The sequence below is a fragment of the Panthera tigris genome, chromosome B2, assembly GCF_018350195.1.
Source record: "Panthera tigris isolate Pti1 chromosome B2, P.tigris_Pti1_mat1.1, whole genome shotgun sequence".
Classification (NCBI taxonomy): domain Eukaryota; kingdom Metazoa; phylum Chordata; class Mammalia; order Carnivora; family Felidae; genus Panthera; species Panthera tigris.
The window spans coordinates 129,537,071-129,550,221 of record NC_056664.1 but is presented as its reverse complement, the minus strand read 5'-3'; the positions used below and the strand labels follow the sequence as shown (position 1 = coordinate 129,550,221).

Genomic DNA, 13,151 nt, shown 5'->3' with positions numbered 1-13,151 from the left:
AAATTCAATTCTGTAAGAAAGCCAAAGCCACTATATCTCAAAGAAATCTTAATAGTAGAGGGGAAAACAATCTCCTTATACGTGCTTGTACAAAAACATTTTGCATTAAAAAAAATTAAAGTATATGTTTTTCCTATGAAATAGTATAGAACTCTATTAGAATCAGCCCAGTTGTTTTAAATAAAGACTTTCCATATTTATGGTATTTTCTTGCTCAATACGAAACTGACATTTATAATGTCCATTGGGATTTTTTTTTTTATGTTTAGTTTTGAGAGAGAGAGAAACAGAATGTGAGAGGGGAGGGGCAGAGAGAGAGAGAGAGAGGAGACACAGAATCTGAAGCAGGATCTAGGCTCTCAGCTGTCAGCACAGAGCCCCAAGCGGGGCTCGAACCCACGAACCATGAGATCATGACCAGACCCGAAGTCAGATGCTAAACTGACTGAGCCACCAAGGTGCCCCTGCACTGTGACTTTTTATTTGTAGGTTCGAAAGCCTTATGTCATGCATGTTTTATTTCTTTCCATCTTGGTTTAGCAGCACCCAGTCTAGAGACCAGTAAGTCCTCAATATATAATTAGTGAACTGAGTTGGGCTCAATGGAACTTTTAGCTTTACTCCTTACTGAGCATACTCAACTTTATAACTTCAAGTGGAAATCTTTCTATTTATTTTTCTTTCCTCCTCCCCACACCCATCTAAAGCATTTACAAAAAGGTTTTTACTGTGAAAGAGAAGGATAAACTTCACAAAGTTATTTCAAGTATGGTAATTCCAAATATCTTACTTGTACATTTTGCTTTTTTTTGCATGTATCTACAATCTTGTTGTATTTCACCAAGTGATGAAAATATTAAGACCAGCAAATATAGAAAAGAAACCCTCCAGAGTAGCATTTTTACTTCTGGACTAGTCTAGTGCAAGAAAAGATTAGGAGATCATATACCAATTCCAACGCTAACAAGTTATGTAATCATAAATATATTCCTTATCTTTTTGAACTTCAGTTAATAACTATAAAGTTACTGGCACATGCCTGGCACACAGGAGGGCCTCAACAAAGGCTAATTTCTTTTATGATTCCTTTTATGATTTTATTACTAAGTCTGGGAGACGTAGACATCTCTAGGGATTTTTCACATAAACAAACCAAGAATTAGCCAATAAAAATTCACAGGAAAAAGCAAAGCATCCTCATATCTCTAGAGACCCGACTTGCTCTTACTCTCTCTTTACCTGCCCTCCATTTCTCTCTCTCTCCCCTTCATGATCAAAAGATGTTTCTGATTAAAATAATGGGAAATATATTCTCTCCTACATTTTCTGATTACATGATTAACTTAATCTCTCTGATGATCAGTGTTTAAGAGGACTCCACCCTTTTCCTATTTTGTATGATGATAACAATCATTATGAACTAGATTACAAGTACATCATCAAGGGTCATCAGCTGATTACTGTAATATTTCTAATTATGTTCATTTAATACATTATAAGAGTGACAATAATAAGAGGTTACCCAGACTAGATTAACCTGTTCATGTGTAGCCTAAATCTTTCAGTAAGAACATGATAAAGATGATATGTACCCATCCATGCTGCCAAGGGACTTCTCAAATCCTTAAGGGGAAAAAAAGGACATTGAACAAGTATGTTTAGAGAAAGCAAGATCTCCAAAGTAAAGAGCTGTGGGAAGTATCTTTCACAAACACCCATATGCAAGGTAGTAAGAGAGGGAAGGAAAATGGAGAGGAAATCAGAAATGCAGCATACTGTGGAGGGAGATAAATGGTACTTTTGATCAGAAGTTAATGGAGGTAGAACCAGAGTCTGGATACTTTTAAGTTTTACTCTTCCTGTAAAATGGGCCAAAGTAAATAAACCCAGCATTGAACTGAGGAAGAAGTAAGGACAGATCATTAAGAAAATTAACCTTGGGGCACCTGGGTGGCTCAGTCAGTTAAGCAACCAACTTCAACTCAGGTCACGATCTCACAGCTCCTGAGTTTGAGCCCCATGTCAGTCTCTGTAGTGACAGCTCAGAGCCTGGAGCCTGCTTAGGATTCTGTGTCTCCCTCCCTCTCTCTCTCTCTCTCTCTCTCTCTCTCTCTCTCTGCCCCTCCCCGGCTTGTGCTCTGTCTCTCCCTCTCTCAAAAATAAATAAACGTTCAAAAATTAAAAAAAAAAAATAACCTCCAAGAAAAGTGCAGGAACATCAGAGACACCCTGGAACAGACCTGGCTAAGCAACCTGAGACTCAGCTTTCAATTTTCTGTAACTGAATATTCCCTGAATTTCCTCACACTGATGGCCGCTTTGTAATTTATACATGTCATTTGTGTGTGCTGAACAGCAGCAGACAGGTCACTGGGGGGAAGGGGTGGAACTGAGAAGAAGGGAAGCTGGGAATGTAAACTCCAGGAGGGGTTTTCTTCGCTGTTGTATCCTCAGTATCTAAAATACTTAGTCATTCTTGCAAAAGAAGTTAGGCAAGTCTTATGTTTATGTACTGCCATAGTAAGTGAGGAGTTTAAATGAAGAGAAGAATTTATGTCTTTGCTAGCATTAAATTTTTTTTTTTTTTAAATGCAAACCTTGGCACGGCTGGTGGCTCAGTTGGTTAAGCTTTTGACTCCTGATTTTGGCTCGGGTCATGATCTCACAGTTCATGGGATTGAGCCCTGTATCGGGCTCTGCGCTTGAGGAGTCTGCTTGGGATTCTCAATCTCTCTCTCTCTGACCCACCTGCACACACACACTCTCTCTCTCTCTCAAAATATATAGATAAACTTTAAAAAAATGGCAAACCCTCTAATTCACTTTTAAAGATTCCAGCTTTTGAGAGGAACAACAAAAATAGCAAAGTAAGTATACTACCCCATTAAAAGAGTTTAGTATCCTCCTATTCTTTATATTTAAGAGAATAACATCCCAGATGTTGATTATAAGAAAATACATACATGTAAAATACTGCCATCTTTTTTATGAGGCAAATGTAATTTACGGATGGTTGTGATAGTGATTAGAGAACCTAACAGATGGTGAACAATTAATTTAAAATGTTGTGCCCATCAAACTAACCTTTGTTATCATTGTTACCATATAATTCTTCATCAAGAATGTTGATTTGTTTATTTAAATTGGATTTCATTACTATGGTATTCATTATCATGCAAAAAAGTTTTTGAAATTTTTACCCAATCAGTAGGCTTATTCAGCCGACTCATATATTTTAGGAAAGCTGAAGACTAGATTGATTACATCCATCCATACATTATAGAACTTTAATTTGGGAAGGATCACATTGCTGCTCTGTAGTTAAGAACACTGGAAAAGAAAGGAACATTCTATTTTTCTGTGTTTTTTCATGCATTACTACATTACTAATCTAATTTGGACTTGAGAAGTTAATTAAATTATTGTCTTGGTCTATAAGCCTGAAAGCTATTATTTATCCTTCAATTTTTTATATGAAAATTAAAAAGACAAAGTCTAATATTGCTTAACCATATTCTCTCTTGATGCTAGGAAATCAGTGAACTGGTATGTCATTCTATTAAGCAGCCTGGTATTTTAGTAAAGAAAAAGCAACAGTAAAGGGAAAAGTAAAGACTTACAGACATATTTCCTATTGTATGAAATTGTATGAAATTGCTTTAAAGTAGAATATAGAAAATTATTTCTACTAAAGTGCTGGAAGCACCTGTGATTACAAGGGTAATGAGAGTATACTATGGTGGTTAATTGCACCAAGCCTAGCGACAAGCCCAACATGGCACTTCGATGCTGTCACGAGTGACAGTGTGCTTCCAAAACTCTCCGAGTCTCCATTTGCTCATCTGTCAAATGGGTGGTGACAGTACTCACACCTCAATGAGTTGTTTTGAGGATTAAAGGAAATAAGACATGTGAGGTGCTTGGCAGCGTGATCAATGTTGCCTTGTGAACATCTATGTTTACTAACATTTCTCTCCCTCCCTTCTTGGGCACTGGTCGTTCTTCCATCTAACATTATATTTATAGCAGGGGTGTGCCAATCCCAGCAGACCCAAAGCTCCACCTAACTCAAGCTGAGTCCGTCAGAACCCTCTCGTGTGATGCGCTGGATCTAAAGAAGGGCCTGCCCCTCCCTGGGGCCAGGTCATGAGGTACATGGTTATAGGAAAGCTAAGAAAATCAAAACTGGTGGAGAGAGAAAGAAAGGGTGCATAGAGAAAAACCTTCTGCGTGGCACTCCAGTCCCTGATGCCAGCTGTGACCTTGCCCTTACCATACTGGGCTACTGGGGCTAATACATTCCCCCATGTGCCTACGCTTATGGAAGTTGGGTGTTTGCCATTTACAATAACTAAGATTCTAATCAATAAAGCTGTTATTAGGAAAACAAAAATGCCCTGGGAAAAAAACACCCATTAGTTTTACTAGCCTAATTACTTAGGTTATAATGTATAATTTGGTCTCATTTTATGAGATGCAAGGAAATAATTACTGCCATCTTTTTAATGTAAACTTAAGTTATACTAGGAATCCATGTAAAAGTAACTTGTACTAAGCTATACGATAATTTCACTTTCACTCATTTAACAATCATGAAATTTTATTTGCACGTTTGCTAATATTGGCATAAAATGGACTGACATAGTAGACTGAAAATGTCATTTATTGCTTCTTTGTTACATCATATGTAAGATTTCACAGAGGAGAAAAATATTTCTAATAATGGGCTTTCTAAAATATTATGAAACAGTTAGTAATTAAAATAAAACAGTATGCCCAGAATTAAAACCTTAACTCCTAGTAAATCTAAACAGCTGTTGAAGACCAAAGACAAAAAATATTAATCCATACATACTTTTTTATCTGAAAAAAATGATTCACCATTAACAAGTACAAGCATACATAATTATATAAAGTACACACACATGCACGCACACACACACACACATATAGAGTACAGAAATAGTACAATTAACTAATAGTTGTCTTTTTCCTAGGACTATCATTTAAATGAAACAAAATCAACTGATCAAGTATACCACGCTGAAAAAGAAATAATGTTCAGACAGCCTGGAAGAAAATAATAGTTGTAGCAATAGTAATGCCTTCACTGGAATAATTTTTAAAGAAGACTCATGGGGAAATTGATGAATAAAAATAATGCAATATTTTTTCTTTTCAACATGAAAAGCTGAGAAGAGGAAAAGAGCTTTTCTATACCCACTCATACAATAAACGGTACAACTGTCTAAACACTTTTAGAGCTGAACTGTCCTATAAAAGTTTTACTTAGCGATTGATACCTAACCTCAAATCATATAATATGTATGCATTTGTGTGCATGTGCACTGAAATCTCTATGCAGCATGGGGAGAGGGACGTTGATGTGAAAGCTCTCACTCCCCTGTGCAAATGTGACCTTTACCCTGAACTATAGGTGACAAATAGGTGACAAGGCATGTGTATTCCCTGATTATCTCAAGAGGTCTGGGGACTGACGTGGGCTAAGGCTGACTGTGGCTGAGTCCGGTTTTCAAAGGAATTGAAAGCTGGAACTGAGAACAGCAAGGGGTAAGGAGAGGCTGGGAGAATAAGGCAGAAGCCAAAAAACAGCTGTGCAGGGTGAAGAAGCTCTAGACACTGAAAGTGGAGAAGGAGCCAGGTCTGTGGCCAATGAGCAGAGAGAGAGAGGAGATAAAAATGAAGAGATGTGGTCAAAGCCAGCCAAAACACTCACTGCAGGTTAAGAAGGGTCGCAACATAGAAGCTCATGCTGTGTTCCTGATCTACCCTACATTAGCTGGTGACCTTGTTCAGCATCACAGTATTTTCTTGGCCTTTGTGTTTTTACTGACGAAAGAAAGAAAGAAAGAAAGAAAGAAAGAAAGAAAGAAAGAAAGAAAGAAAGAAAGAAAGAAAGAAAGAAAGAAAGAAAGAAAGAAAGAAAGAAAGAGAAAGAAAGAAAGAAAGAGAAAGAAAGAAAGAAAGAAAGAAAGAAAGAAAGAAAGAAAGAAAGAAAGAGGAAGGAAGGAAAAGAAAGAAAGAAAGAAAGAAAGGGAGGGAGGGAGAGGGAGGGAGGGAGGAAGGAAGGAAGGAAGGAAGGAAGGAAGGAAGGAAGGAAAGAAGAAAGAGAAAGAAAGGAAAGAAGGAAAGAAAGAAAGAAAGAAAGAAAGAAAGAAAGAAAGAAGAAAAGAAAGAAAGAAAAGGCGTGCTGCTCTATCTGCCTGACTTATTGGGATAGTTAAGAGAATACAAAAGTGGTTTAGAAGTACAAAAAACAATACAAAGGACAACAAGACATTTACTGTCTTATTCTACCTTTTAACAGATATAAACCAGGTGACTAAAATCAAATGAAACACAATTCGATTGTGTTAAAAGGAAAATTACTGTATTGACACAATACAGATGAAATCAAACAGTTCCATATTGTTCAAACCAGACAAAGGGATACTGACAAAGTTGTGAACTTTGTAAAATTTCTTTAATTATTCAGATGATTCTAGTTCAATTAAAATTATATTTACCTAATAACCACGTATAAGGGGAATGAGTTATTCTGGGCAGTCAGTGTTCCAGACAGCTACACTTTACCTCTTCAGCTCTGTATTTTTACGGTTGCCGTTTTAAAAGGAAATAAACTAAAACAGAGCATAAATTCCTATGCCTTCTCTTAACTGATTTACATTCTGTCTTCAAAAATAAATAGACCATAATTCATAGCTTCAGTTTTTCTTTTATTGTAAAAAGCCCCAAAGACTACTCTGTTTTGCATTAGTTTAGAAGTGTCATATATCCTTTTTATAATTTCTTTCTCCTCATTGCTGTCACTGCCGGCAATCATTGCTCACGGTCACCCTTTTCCGTGTCCTGTCCTTTCCATTTGCCACATGCCCACAATTCACTGGGAAACAAGTGAAACTACTTACAACAGCATCTAAAGTAAGAGCTAATACCTCTGAGAGAGCAGCTTTTCCCTGAGTAAAACTAAGGATCTTCACTGCATTTGCTATATAATATCTATCTTGGTTGCTCAGATAATTTTGCATAGTCAGATTCTCAGTAAGTGAGAAAGGTCTCTAAGTACGGGGAGGGCTGAGCTCCAGACACAGATATCGGTAACACAGTCAGAGAGATCCCGGAGAGACCCTCCAGGGAGGCATGGAAGAGAGCTGGGAGAGAAAAGGACCCCGAAAGACACTGAGCCTTCACTGGCTGGGAGAGGATGAGCAGGGGCTGAGTGGGCAAACAAGGAAGGAGTCAGAATTCAGGTAAGACAGACCCACACACAGAAAACACACACATACACACACACACACAAAACAAAAACAAAACAGGACAGTAAGCCACAGGATAAAGACAAGGAAAACCATTGCCTGCAGAACATCACTAGTAGTTTGGTGGCAAATGGGCATCAGTTTGGGGGCAGAGAGAGAGATAAGACGCTGCCACATGGGAAAACTGAGGCCAAATCCCTGTCCAGCCTTGTGGGCCCAGTGAAGGAGCTCAGATGTTATCACAGGCGCTACTGGTGGTTTTTAAACCAGGGGAACAAATGCCAGTTCGGAGTTTCAGATATATCACTGTAGTGTCTATGTTGATGCAGAGATAACAATTAAGAAAGAACTAACAAGAGAGGCGCCTGGGTGGCTCAGGCGGTTGGGCACATGACTTTGGCTCAGGTCATGATCTCACAGTTCGTGAGTTCAAACCCTGCATCAGGCTCTCTGCAGAGCCCAGTTGGGACTCTCTGTCCTTGTGTCTCTCTGCCCCTCCCCCACATGAACAAGCACTGTCTCTTCCCTCTCTCTCTAAAAAATAAATAAATGTTTAAAAACAAAAAAGAAGTAACAGTAGTACTAACAAAAAATGGCAAGGGCTTAAGGTAAGGCAGTAACATTAACAGTGATCTTTAAATATTTTAAATATACATCCTTGAAAGATGATGAGAGAGTAGATCTTAAAAGTTCTCATCACAAGGGAATACAATTTGTAACTGTGTGTGGTGATGGATATTAGCTAGACTTATTGTGGTGACTGTTTCACAATATACACATACATCTAATCATTATGTTGTACACCTTAAACTCACAGAATGTTATATGTCACTTATATCCCCAAAAAACTGGGGAAAGAATGGAAATATCTAGCAGAGCATACCCGATGAGACTCTTTATCAGCAACTTATCATTTAGTTGAAATAATTACTTTGCTTCTTTTTAATAGCATTTATCAATTAATAAGACAGAAGCCTGAGAACAACTCATACCTGTGATACACAGCACTCAAGTAAAACACCACGGGTTACCACACACACACACACACACACACACACACACACACACACCACTGTAAGATAATTGACAATAGAAAAAAAAAGAAAAAAAAAAGAACTGGAAGAAGAAAAGGCATTTAAAAAAGAAAAATCATGCAGAGAAGTATTTTCTGAACTAGTTACTGAAAAGTAAAGAGATGGGTCCATTTTGGAGTGTCCCAATGGCACGGTACACACAGCATATTAAATAGAATAAAAAATCTTTCTATCTTCCCTGCTCTACCCCTCCAACAGGGAGTACTTCAGGTAGCATCACACAAGACAACTAATGTTCAAATGCTATTTCTGATAGCAGCTCTATCTAATTCATGGTGAACAACAAAAGTATAAAAGCTATTTTGGATAATTTTCTTTCATTTACTTTTACCAGCAGGTAACATCAGCTAGCACTGCAGAAAACAATAATGGGAAAGAAAGTATAAAAGTTGCTAATCATAAAAAACCAAATCACAAGAAAATCATAGAGTTACATTGATGACTCTTTCTCTTGCCCCCAGTATAGTATCGGACATGGGGCTCGGCAACATCCCAAATGTATCAGCAAAATAAGAACTCAAGAAAGCAATATGATCTTATCCTTTAGACTAACTAACCACTGAGAAGGAAAATTTATAGTAAAGTGAAGCTTTAGTGATATGATAACATTTTTTTATTGCTATGAAGCAGTTTATTACAAAAACATTTCCTCTATTCTCTGGAAAGTGCTAGGGAAGCAAGGACGAGAAAAGCAGGTTTAAGGTGGACTTTAAATTGGAAAAGGTGAGACAAGTGAACTTATTTTTTCTTCCAAGCTTAACAACAATTGTTAATGGTGCCTTTTTTCTTGTTGTGTTAAGTTGAAATGTTCTGTCCGACTTTCCAGGTCCTCTGTAATCTGCACCAGACAACACGGACAAGCTCCCCACTCCTACCAGCTGCCCAGGCAAAGCCACTCTGTTCCTCACTGGGGAACGCTGATTGTGACGATCCTGCCCCAGGTGGTCCTCCCTCTTCCCTGAACCTCCTCAAGGCCCAAGCATCCCCACAGGTGCTCAGCACATGCATGCATGCTTTCATTCAGCAACTGTGCAGTAAGCACCTACTATGTGTGTGTATGCATGTTGTGTGTGTGTGTGTGTGATACATATACAACAGCGTACTCAGAAGGAATACTTCTTCAAAGTGAGACGTAACAATTACGAGGGATTTGCACACTGAGGGGTTTGTTGGAAGTGGAGGCCCAACAATGGCTTAAGTCCCCAGTAGGCTGACTGGAAAGACAATGATGCTACCAGCAGAAAATAAAAATGAATGCTAGAAGGGGCGCCTGAGTGGCTGTCGGTTGAACGTCCAACTCTTGATTTTGGCTCTAGTTATGATCTCACAGTTGTGGGTTCGAGCCCTGTATGGGGCTCCGTGCTGCCAGCGTGGAGCCTGCTTGGGATTCTCCCTCTCCCTCTCTCCCTCTCCCTCTCTCTCTGCCCCTCCCCTGCTTGTGTTCTCTCTCTCTCTCAAAAATAAACACTTTTTAAAAACTTTTAAAAATGAATGCTAGAAAATATAGGTATGCTGTGTGTGTGTGCGTGTGTGTGTGTGTATGTGTGTACACAGACATACATATAAAACTAGGTTTAAAGGGCAAAGAACATCATGATTTTTTTTAATTGTCAAATTAGCTAACATACTATAGTCTGGCTGCAGGAGGAGATTCCCATGATTCATCACTTACATACAACAGCCAGTGCTCATCCCAACAAGTGCCCTCCTTAATGCCCATCACCCATTTTCCCCACCCTCCTAACCCCCCACCCTCATCAACCCTCAGTTTGTTCTCTGTATTTGTCTTTTATGGTTTGCCTCCCTCTTTGTTTGTATCTTATTTTTCCTTCCCTTCCCCTACGGTCATCTGTTAAGTTTCTCAAATTCTGCATATGAGTGAAAGGAACATCATGATCTTGATGGGAAATTTATTCAGACTGAAATTTCTCAGACCCTACTCTGAGAAAGGGTGAGGAGGAAAATGGCTACTTGTCCAAATATCTGATCCAGTTTGGCTATAGTCAAAGAAAGCATTTTCCACCTGTACTTTCCTTACAAGTAATAAATGCTCATGAATTATGCTGTGGGACACAGCATGAAGAAGTCTTTCAGATCTGCCTGCACTATGTAAAGTGAGGGATGAAAAAATATTTTCAGGGGTGCCTGGGTGGCTCAGGTGGTTGAACGTTCAACTCTTGATTTCAGTTCAGGTCATGATCCCAGGGTCATGGGATCGAGCCCCATGTCAGGCTCCAGGCTGAGCATGGAGCCTGCTTAAGAGTCTCTCTCTCCCTCTATCCCTCTCCCTCACTTGTGCTCTCCCTCTCTCTAAAATAATTTTTTTTTAATTTTTTAAATAGTCTGAATGGTATGCTTGTTTTAAAAATGCATCAGAATGCTTTTATTGACAACAGTGAAAAATCATAATGAAGATCTATGTTGGCCCCAAAATTCATCTCTTAAATTTACTGTGTGATTGACTGCTATTTGCTAATGAGTTAGTTACTGTTTCAACTTTAAGTCAAAGTGCATAAATAGTACATAAATGGGTTTATTTTAATTTAAATAAACTCTATTGTCTGCTTGTAAAAGAAAGGTGCTTTAGTGTCTTATTTTAAAAAGTTATCTGGAAAACTAGAAGTTTAAAAAAATCTTTGTGGGTATTTCAATACTTATATATATTGTATTTTAAATACCACTCTTCCACTTATAATTATCACTTTGCTTAAAGTTATCAATTTGCTTAAATATAAGAAATGTAAATTTTTCTTTCTCCAAGAAATTGTTAGTTACAGGATGCCTTTTCCTAAATCTATTCTTCTGCAGTTAATTTCCTTTTAAAATAAGGATATGAATTATACAGCCATTTCATTTTTAATTTAAAAATCTAGATATTTGTTAAATAATGACATATTTGATTAAAATAACACTGAGAGGTAAAATTTTACTATTAGATGCTGAAATACTGTAAGAAAATCTCCTACTTTATTTCAGGTTTTTGTTCTCCTCACATGTGTTTTATGATGTATGAAAGAAACCAATCTCACCTGTTTTTGATTGTAGGTTTCTTCTTGGTTCTTCAGGGGCCTCAATTGGCTGATCAGCCAGGAAAACTCGAGCTTGGTCTATTGCATTCAGGACAGAATACTCTTTCTCCTTTAACTCACGTTTCAGGGCCTTTGCAAAGAGAAGCAAAAGTTGAATTTGTAACTACTGTGTTCACCAAGTAATGGAACATCTCCAATGAAACTACTTCTGATCATACTTATCAAGGGAATGACAGAATGACTCATAACCATTTAAGCAAAGTTAGAAGTGAAAATACAATTTTTACACGCATTAATGATGAAATATATATAAAAGCAAAAACATGACAGGACTTAAATATGCAAAACAAGAATCTTTACAATATTCACCTAAGAGAAATTGTTACAGTATATTTGAACTTACACAAAATGCACTTTTAGGGTTATCACTACTGTCAGATTGCTAAACTAGAACAGCCTGTTCAAAGATACCTTTTTCTTGTAAGACTGACAAAAAAAATTACATCCAATGGTACTGAAGAAGGCAATTTCACAAGTAGTAATGAGATCCTCAGAAGTGCTTTACATTCTTCAGAATATATTAAAGAAAAAAACTAAGAGATAGAAACAAATTAAAGTACATGAAATCAAAACTAAACCAAAGAGAACACATAAAAGACAGTCTCCAATTATCTTCAAATATGTCCCATCTCTCATGCTGAGGCAATTATGATTTTTCCCTTGTGAAGTTTTTCATGCAAATTTATATTCTCAGAAGTCTGCCTTTAGTACTCTTGTTCTTTTAAGTAGGGTTAAACTTTCACCTCTGCTCCCATAAAATGTTTGGTGATTAAGACTCAAATTGACTAGAGTTTAAAAACAAAGCTCACTCACTGACTATTGCAAGGTAAGAGGAAATGAAGATTTTCTCATGTACTATCTGAATGCTACAGCTAAATCAAAATTGTTTCTAATATTATTGTTATCCTCTTAAAATTATACACAGAAACACCTAGTGGCTCTAATAATATTTTGCTTTTAGTGCAGTTCCCTGACAATGCATTATTAAAACTCTGTTTTCATTTTCTAAAATACTGCATTGTACTACTATTTTAGAATCAATAAAATTTTGGCTTCTGAACACAACTGCTTTTTTTAAATGGCATTTGACATATGTTGGGATGACAGGGTATTTGCAGGCTAAATCCTCATCGTCCACAAGAGATGAAAGAAAAAAAAATCTAGAAACCCAGAATAATCATCTGATGTGAAAAACCGGAGCTAAACACCAGAAAAACACCAGTGATGAGTTTGAAAGAGAACATCACTGGTGGGCAAGGGTGAAGGGAGATGAGTAACAGAACGTTGGATTTTGTGATAAGCACTGTAAGTGCTATTAGACTTTTAAACTATTTACAATTATTATCTTGACCAAAAATTTATATGAAAAGGAGAGAGTGAACAACAACAAAAGAGCACCCACCCGCAATTTAGACACAGTAATAACGCACAGGATATAGGATGAATTAAAACTTGCTCTAAAACCCGTAGATACATTTACACAGCATCCATATAACCAAAGACAGACTGTGAAGCAAGCACAGGTCAATAAATCCCCACATCCGCTAGCATCGAGGGGCATTAAATAACTATGTGACAGAGCTTTCACTGTTTCTATTAAGAAATGCAGCTTGTGAAGGAGTCCCAAGATGTGACATTCAAGACAAACAAGACAATCTTCTGACATTTAAAGTTTCTGATACGTGGAAATA

At 37.5% G+C, this 13,151-nt stretch overlaps 1 protein-coding gene across 1 annotated transcript in view; it reads right to left on the bottom strand.

Annotated features, from left to right (window-relative positions):
* Positions 1 to 13,151, bottom strand: part of UTRN (utrophin) — a 514,156-nt gene that overhangs the window by 102,263 nt on the left and 398,742 nt on the right. The window contains exon 54 of the mRNA XM_042987266.1: positions 11,401 to 11,530. Coding sequence (XP_042843200.1) covers positions 11,401 to 11,530 — 130 coding nt within the window. The remainder of the gene's footprint in view (positions 1 to 11,400; positions 11,531 to 13,151) is intronic.